This window comes from Colobus angolensis, unplaced genomic scaffold, assembly GCF_000951035.1.
Source record: "Colobus angolensis palliatus isolate OR3802 unplaced genomic scaffold, Cang.pa_1.0 Scaffold23, whole genome shotgun sequence".
Lineage (NCBI taxonomy): Eukaryota > Metazoa > Chordata > Mammalia > Primates > Cercopithecidae > Colobus > Colobus angolensis.
In genome coordinates this window covers 16,002,513-16,011,749 of record NW_012115488.1, presented here as the reverse complement: position 1 = coordinate 16,011,749, position 9,237 = coordinate 16,002,513, and the positions used below count along the sequence as shown (strand labels likewise).

Below are 9,237 nucleotides of genomic sequence, written 5' to 3'. Positions count from 1 at the left end.
GGTCAGGCCGAGCTGTCAAAATCCCCACTTTCTCTGTAAACGCGCCCTGACAGGTAAGGATGACCGCCGCGCTCTCCACCTGTCACCTTAAACGCCTACCCCAACCAGCGCAGGCGCACTCCGAAGCCTCCCGGACCAACTTAAGAGAAGTACCGAGCAAGCGCAGGAGTTCCATTAACCATGGCCTCCGGAGGTGTCTCGAGCAGGCGCAATTAGGAGCAGAGGGCGTGCTTGTGTGATTACAGTCCACTTTACCTTTAACAGATTTGGTTGTCTGGACTCTAGCTCAGGTTATTTTACCCCTCTCTTGTTGGAAGTCACTTTGCCTAGAGTAGTTGTTTGCGGGGAAAATTTGCTCCTCCCATTAAGCAACCACTTTGCTCTCAGAGGCGGAACGCGTCATTGAGGCAGCAAGTCCTGACAGATATGGGGAAAAAAATGGCATATTGTAGAGAACATCTACACTCCGCCAACTCAGTCACAAGGCAAAAATTACACAAAAATAAAACGTTCACTTGTTACATACATTATGCTTCATAAAACATACAAGTAGTTTTATTTTCCTTTACGAATGAGAACAGCACTTCTATCTATTAACAAGGACCTATAGTAAGACGCAGCGCGTGCGCGAGCCATCCAGCGGCTGTAAAGCGCTTAGAGGCCTGAATAACGACCTGCCTTGCGCTTTCTGGCTGTCGTGGGAGAGGCATCTGGGCTCGGACAGGGGTCGCCATGGGGAAGGTGAATGTGGCCAAGTTGCGTTACATGAGCCGAGATGACTTCAGGGTCTTGACCGCGGTAAGAAATCCGCCGTTCCTATTCTCCCTTGCCCCTTACCACTGTGTGACCTCTTCCTGTTCCTGCAAGTTTTCTGGGATCTGAGCAGGCACGCTCTGGGACCCAGGACGTGGCAGAAGCTGGGGGAATGGAGAAGACAGCGTCAGAGAGTTGGATTTTTAAAAAGGTTTTGTTTGGGACCTTACCTTCCGCCAGATAGAGCAAAGGTCCCGTCTTCTAATAGTTTTCTTCTTTTCTGCTGCTATTCGCCTTGCGCAGTAAAGGAACGCTCGCATCTCTGTGGCCTGGAAACTTCTCTGAGCCTGAGCTTCCGACCAGCTGTGAAAGATTTAAGGCCCCCTCCTGAGATTTGATAGTATTGACTTCCTTACTAACAGACTCAGTCGCATAGCAGTCTTTCTGATTCATTCAGTCAACACATATTTGTCGGGTTTTTAGTAGCAACATTAGGAGGTTCACTTATTCAAACAGACAAGTGGAGATCATCAAGTAAACGAATAAGTAGGATAACGGATAAATGCTATGAAAATGATAAAGGATAATAACATAGAAAGTATATGTATCTGGTGGAGAGGAGGGGCACGTCCTGGTAGATAATGAATAAATATTCGCTAAATGAAAGAATGAATGGGGGAAAATAGGAGCTGTGTGAGAAGGAGACAGCCCAGTGAAGTCCTTGGAAAGAGTTGGAGGCAGAGGAAACAGTAGTAATAAGTGCAAAGGCCTTGAGACAGAAAAGTCTTTGACGAGAGGAAAGGCCAGAGTGGCTGGAGCAAAGTGAGACAGACACAAATGGTTGGAGATGTAGCTGGAAAAGGTGAGAGATTATGTACTACAGAGCCTTGGAGGCTTGGTAAAGAGTGTAGGGGAAACCACTGAATGTTTTTGATCAGGGGAGTAACAAAATCTGATTTTATGGCCTTAGTCTTATGGCACAGAAATTAACACATAGATCGAGACATTTGTACAGTGAAGCAGTACATTCATTTAGGAGCCATTATCTTTTGGTAAGGAGTGAACCCCATGATAAGGACTACCTATATTGTGTAATTATGTAACAGGATATTCGATGTGAGTCACATCGGTTCTTGTATTATGTTAAGGCTTCAGGTGTTGGATTTTTAAAATTAATCTTAAATAGCACTTAAGGATTAAACTGTCAAATGCAAAATCTGTGTGAAATTTGAAAGACAATATTTACTTTGTCTCTCATGTAGATTCTTCTAATCAGCTGGACTTTCTCTATGAAAACCTATCGCTTCTGAAAGATACCTTCCTTTCCTGCTTCCTCAGCACACTCATTCCTTAATGCCTCTGACAGAAGTAGGGGTCAAAAATAAGAGTGTTAGAGGATGGGGGAGGCAGAGACAAAGCATGGAATGAGTTAATTTAAAAGTTAAGGTTTTGGTGAGACATCAAAATGATGCCAGATTTATCTTCCAAAACATTGGCGCTGCAATATTTAAATTATTTGTAAAGCTCACCAAGAAATGACTTAGTCATTAAATATGACATTGTAGTCTCAGTTGAATCTTACCAGTGTTGGTACCCTTTCTTGGGCCTCTCTTCCCTTTTACTTCTTTGACTCCTCCTATATCAATAATCATTGTTTGACTAACGGACCTTAGCTTTCAATATGAACTTGCCCCACAGTTCTGCTCCCAAACATTCCTTTTCTTCCACTATGTCTTGCTCAGTGATTGCATCCACTTCATATCTTCAACTCTCACTTCTATAAAATAATTGACAATTTTTCCTTTAATTATAACTTCATTCCTAAATATAGGCCCCTTTCCAATTTTCTTTTTTTTTTTTGAGACAAAGTCTCACTTTGTCGCCCAGGCTGGAGTGCAGTGGCACAGTCTCGGCTCACTGCAACCTCTGCCTCCTGGGTTCAAGAAATTCTCTGCCTCAGCCTCCCAAGTAGCTGGGATTATAGGCACCCACCACCACGCCCAGCTAATTTTTTGTATTTTTTTAGTAGAGATGGGGTTTCACCATCTTGGCCAGGCTGGTCTTGAACTCCTGACCTTGTGATCCACCCACCTCGGCCTCCCAAAGTGCTGGGATTACAGGCATGAGCCACCACGCCCGGCCCAATTTTCTTTCTTTTTTTTTTCTTTCTTTCCTCCTTTCCTTTCGTTCGTTCATTCCTTCCTTCCTTTTCTTTCTTACACGGAGTCTCACTCTATCACCAGGCTGGAGTGCACTGGCGCGATCTCAGCTCACTGCAACCTTCACCTTCCAGATTCAAGCGATTGTCCTGCCTCGGCCTCCCGAGTAGCTGGATCTACAGGCACACACCACCACGCCCAGCTAATTTTTGTATTTTTAGTAGAGATGGGGTTTCACCATGTTGGCCAGGATGGTCTTGATCTCTTGACCTCATGATCCGCCCACCTTGACCTCCCAAAGTGCTGAGATTACAGGCATGAGCCACTGCACCTGGCCTCCAATTTTCCTTTAAACATTTTTATTTGACTCTTAGTGCTCAAACCAAATTCAATTTTTTTCTACCCCCTTTCTCTTTTCCCAAGCTCTATAATATATATATATAATCTCAAAACTTGCTTTTCCTCTTCACTTCCAGTTGTGGCTTTCCATTCCCTTTACCCTTCCACATTTAATTGCCAAGCTCTCCCATAATACTTCCTAAAGATCTTTAATTCCTTCCTTCCAGTACCACTACCACTACCACTTACCCTGTTCTGGGTGCTCTTTCCTCTGAGCTGGACTTCTGTCTTAGTTCTCCAGAGTACTCTCTCAGATTTTGCCATCTGTAAGCCAATTTGCGTATTCCTGGTAGATTAATGTCCTTAAAATAACCCTGTTCATGTGTCTCCCATGCCTAAACATCTTCAAGAGTTTCCTGCTTTCGTCAGGATAAAGTATAAAATTCTTTGGTCTACATTTTAATGCCTTCTTTATCCTAGAAGTATCTTCCAGCCGTGTTTGCATGAACTCTATATGCTATCCCATCTGAGCTGCCACTGTACTCAGCTATTCTCTGTGGGCAGTACTTTCTTGCATATGTGCCATTTTCATATCTTTTTCTTTCACTAATATCCCCTTGTCTGTTTTCTCTGTATGCCCACATCTTTTAAATGTCAGTCTCTAGTTTTGCATCTTCCTTGGAACTGATCCCTCAGCTAGAAGTATTATTCTGCCCTGAGCTACCTTTTTAAGCACTTATCACTTCTTAACCTTCTAATAAACTTAGATGTATACCATGTTTAAAAATCTTCATCATGAGATAAAAATTCCTCAGAGACAAAAAGCACACATATATATAAAATAGGTTCTGGGGTAAATGTGCAGAATATGCAGGTTTGTTACATAGGTATACACATGCCATAGTGGTTTGCTGCACCCATCAACCCATCATCTACATTAGGTATTTCTCCTAATGCTATCCCTCCCCTAGTCCCCAACCCCCTGACAGGCCCCAGTGTGTGATGTTCCCCTTCCTGTGTCCATGTGTTCTTCTTATTGTTCAGCTCCTACTTATGAGTGAGAACATGCGGTGTTTGGTTTTCTGTTCTTTTGTTAGTGTGCTGAGAATGGTGGTTTCCGGCTTCGTGTCCCCGCAAAGGACATGAACTCATCCTTTTTTATGGCTGCATAGCATTCCATGGTGTATATGTGCCACATTTTCTTTATCCAGTCTATCATTCATATATCTATATCTATATCTATATCCTCTACAATGCCTACATTTAGTACTTTCTCATTAAATACCTGCTTAATAAATATCTGGCACATCTGTAGTTTTTAAAGACAAATGTTTAAGTGTCATCAAGTATTTTAGCATTTACCAAATGTCATCAGTATGTCTAGCATTCACAATTCCTACTCTTGAAATGGAAAGACTACATATATATCAGTGATTAGATTTCAAATTGCAATTTAAAAATATTTTCAGAGACAGAAGTGATTATGTCTCAGAATTAGTTGGAGAACTGCATAGTCAGGAAAGTTTCAAGGAGAAGTTAATTTCTTCACAGGGTTTTGATAGACAAGGCTTTGTGTTGATTATTATTATGTAATGATTCCTTTAATTTCAGGTTGAAATGGGCATGAAGAACCATGAAATTGTTCCCGGCAGTTTGATTGCTTCTATAGCCAGCCTTAAACATGGTGGCTGTAATAAAATTTTAAGAGAATTAGTGAAACATAAACTCATAGCTTGGGAGCGTACCAAAAGTAAGTATTTTGAGGCACCGTTTGTGATTTTTCAGGTAATCGGTTTCCACCAGAGCAAGTGTTCCAAAAGTCAAGAAGTAGAAGTTGCCAGACCAGTAAAGCATTAAACAAAGAACTGACAAAACATACTTTGGCCATATCCTATTAGTCAAAACAATCACAGAGCACACCCAGATCAAAGAAGGTGGAGAAAGAATAGTAGTAAGAACATGTAGGATACTGCAGAAGAGCATGTAGGTACTGCAGAAGAGCACATAGGTGCTGCAGAAGAGCATGTAGGGTACTGCAGAAAAGCATGTAGGTGCTGCAGAAGAGCATGTAGAGTACTGAAGAAGAGCATGTAGAGCACTGCAGAAGAGCTCGTAGGTACTGCAGAAGAGCACGTAGGTGCTGCGAAAGATCATGTAGAGTACTGCAGAAGAGCACGTGCGTACTGCAGAAGAGCAGGTAGATACTGCAGAGGGGTGTATAGACTACTGCAGAAGAGCATATAAAATACTGCAGTAAAGCATGTAGGTACTATAGAAGAGCATGTAGAGTACTGCAGAAGAGCATGTAGGTACTGCAGAAGAGGATATAAAATACTGCAGTAGAGCATGTAGGTACTACAGAAGAGCATGTAGAGTACTGCAGAAGAGCATGTAGGTACTGCAGAAGAGCATATAAAATACTGCAGTAGAGCATGTAGGTACTGCAGAAGAGCATGTAGAGTACTGCAGAAGAGCATGTAGGTACTGCAGAAGAGCGTGTAGGTACTGCAGAAGAGCGTGTAGGTACTGCAGAAGAGCATGTAGGTACTGCAGAAGAGCATGGAGAGCATGTAGGTACTGCAGAAGAGCATGTAGGATAGAGATATTGTGGCTACCATCTTTGGAAAATACAATCAGCAGTCATACCCTGGATCATTACTTCTGAAACCATCTGTGGTGAGGGATTAGTTTTTTCCAGCCTATCACATATCCTTCCTTTTATAAATTACAAAAGAAAAATTACTAGAAAAATGAAATGGATAATGGATATACAAAAACACACATAAATTCTAGATCAAATTGATGAAAAAAATTGAACTTAAATTCCTCCTTTTATCTCATCACAAATACTTATAGACCTGTCTTTAGGTCACATTTTGATTATCAGTACATTGGAGAAGAAATGCAAATTATAGGAAGAAATTGGAAACTTGTGAGCCTGGGTAGTTTATCTTTTTCCAACGAAGACTTTCCATTGTTAAATATTTCTTATGACTTGAACTTATGTGACTTGGTTGTACAGTGTAACTGAAATATGGTCTTTCTCCTTTGATTTTGTCTAGCTGTCCAGGGCTATCGGTTGACAAATGCAGGATATGATTACCTGGCTTTGAAAACACTTTCTTCTAGGCAAGTAGTTGAGTCTGTTGGAAACCAGATGGGTGTTGGCAAAGAATCAGGTAAGTGCTAATAGTACTGTGCAAAGTATTTTCTTTGCTTTAGTTTATGTTTTCCCTTCAGAAAGCATTCCTCTTTTAATTTTCCCTTTTCTCTAACTAAACAGTAAATCAGAAAGTTAATTGGAAGCAATACAAATCAGAAGGTGCCCTTAATTAGTAGGTTACTATTTTCTCTCTGAAAGTCTGTCATTGAAAGTTCATTTATGCCAGGAATTAATTTTATTCTAATAACTCCCAAGGTATCTCATGATTTATTTGCAAATATACCAAAATCCAAAATTCAAAACACTCCTGGTCTGAAGGTTTTGGATAAGGAGGGATACTCAACCTTTATTAGGAAAAATGACATTTTTGAAACAAATAAAATCAGAGAAAGTTAGAATTGTTTTAACTGATTGGAATACACTTTTAATAATGGTTGTTTTTGAAATTTTGCCTCTAGATATTTACATTGTTGCAAATGAAGAAGGACAACAATTTGCATTAAAGCTTCACAGACTAGGAAGAACCTCCTTTCGAAATCTGAAAAACAAACGTGATTATCATAAACATAGGCATAATGTGTCTTGGCTTTATTTATCTCGTCTCTCTGCCATGAAGGAATTTGCCTATATGAAGGTATTTATTTTATAGTCATGCATTTTTTAGCCAAATAATACATGTGTCTCAAAGGCCTTAAAGACAAGTGTGATTCTGTTGTCCCCACATCTCTCTAACCTTAGATTCAATTCCTACAGGCAGACTCAGTCCTAAATAACTGTTGATTATTCGGGCTCTTTTCCATTCTATGTTAAGGTATTTTAAATAGTTACGAATGCATAAGGGCAACACATTCTATAATGCTGACAAGATGGAAGAGCCAAAAATAATTAATGATGCTGTTACCTCACAAATATGTGTGTGTGGATGTATATATATCTATTCAATGTATATAGCTATACATATGTCTGTTTCTAATTGAAAACACCAGGTAATTATCATCTGTAGAAACCTCAGTGTCTCAGATAAGTTGACTAGTTTTTTGTTTCACATAAAGGAACAAACATCATTTATAGATTTATATGTATATTAAAAATGGTAAAAATTGGTTGGGCACCGTGGTTCATGCCTATAATACTAGCACTTTGGGAAGCCGAGGTGGGTGGATTACTTGAGGTAAGGAGCCCAGCCTGGCCAACAAGGTGAAACCCCATCCCTACTAAAAATACAAGAATTAGCCAGGCATGGTGGTGGGCACTTGTAATCCCAGCTACTTGGGAGACTGAGGCAGGAAAATTACTGAACCCAGGAGGCAGAGGTTGCAGTGAGTGAAGATCGTGCCATTGCACTCAAGCCTGGCTGACAGAGCAAGACTGTCTCAAAAAAACAAAAAAGGTAAAAATCTTTTGTTTTTAAGAGGTAAGGATGAAGAGAAGTGAGTTAAAGGGTACAAACATACAATTAGAAGGAATACATTCAATGTTTGATAGCAGAGTAGGGTGACCATAGTAAACTGAAGGGGTGGCCTGCCCCTCCACACCTGTGGGTGTTTCTCGTTAGGTGGAACGAGAGACTTGAGAAAAGAAATAAGACACAGAGACAAAGTATAGAGAAAGAAAAGCGGGGCCCAGGGGACCGGCGCTTAGCTTACAGAGGACCCACGCCGGCACCGGTCTCTGAGTTCCCTTAGTATTTATTGATAATTATCTTTACCATCTTAAAGATAAGGGAGTGGCTGGACAATAGGATCATTGTAGGGAGGAAATCAGCAATAAGACATATGAACAAAAATCCCTGTGACATGAATAAGTTTAAAGGAAAGTGCTGTGCCTTGAGATGCATATGCAAACATCTCCATAAACCTTTTAGCAGCATTGCTCCAGCAAGTCCCACCTTATTCCTAAAGGCGATTTTCTCCTTGCTCAGTAAACGAAGCATACAATCGAGATGTTCCATTGCCCAGGAACAGGCAGGAGGCAAATGCTTTTCTCTTACTTGAGATTAAGAGAATGGTGATGACCTTTAATCAGCAAGCAGCCTTTAGGCACTTGTTTAACAAAGCACATCCTGCACAGCCCAAAATCCTTTAAACCTTAAGTCACCACAGCACATGTCTCTTGCAAGGACAAGGTTGGGCGTAGGGTCACAGATTAACAGCATCTCAAATACAGAACAAAATGGAGTCTCTTATATCTGCTTCCTTCTATATAGACACAGTAACAGGCTGATCTCTCTTTTCCCCACAGTAAACAAAATGTATTGTACTCAGGTGATGAACACACTAAATACCCTGACTTGATCACTGCTCATATATACTTAACAAAATGTTGTATGTACCCTATACATTTATACAAATAGAAAAAAAATACTTAACCTGGCAGATGAAATGCCAAACTCTAAAAGATAGTTTTCTCAGGGTTAGGCCTATTCATTGCACTTCAGGTGTGCTGACCCCTGCAGTTACCCCAAATATTGGAACTTGACTGCATATTTTGGGGTACTGGTGGACTACATTTGTACTCTCCCCGACATTTAAAAAAAAAAAAACCTTTATTTTTTACTTTTTGCCTTCAAAATTAAGTTCAGCATAGGTTTGTTAAATATAATAATATCCAAATTAAATATATTCAGCAATAACTAAGTTAAACAAAAGGTAATATTGTGTTCTGCCAGTATGATTTGTCATAGTTTATCTTCATTTTTCAAAAAAATTTGAAGATTGCTACAGTATGTGAACACACTGTTCCTTGAGGATTCAGCTTGTTCTTTGAGTGGGTTGTATACTTACATTTTCACTAATCATGGGAGATTTCTTTTTTTTTTTTTTT

The 9,237-nt window shown here is 40.2% G+C and overlaps 1 protein-coding gene across 1 annotated transcript in view; it reads left to right on the top strand.

The window, feature by feature from the left end:
- Positions 1-621: 621 nt before the first annotated feature.
- RIOK2 (RIO kinase 2) overlaps positions 622-9,237 on the top strand; it is a 28,279-nt gene continuing 19,663 nt past the window's right edge. The window contains exons 1-4 of the mRNA XM_011944322.1: positions 622-798; positions 4,863-5,001; positions 6,314-6,430; positions 6,873-7,048. Coding sequence (XP_011799712.1) covers positions 733-798; positions 4,863-5,001; positions 6,314-6,430; positions 6,873-7,048 — 498 coding nt within the window. The 5' untranslated portion in view covers positions 622-732. The remainder of the gene's footprint in view (positions 799-4,862; positions 5,002-6,313; positions 6,431-6,872; positions 7,049-9,237) is intronic.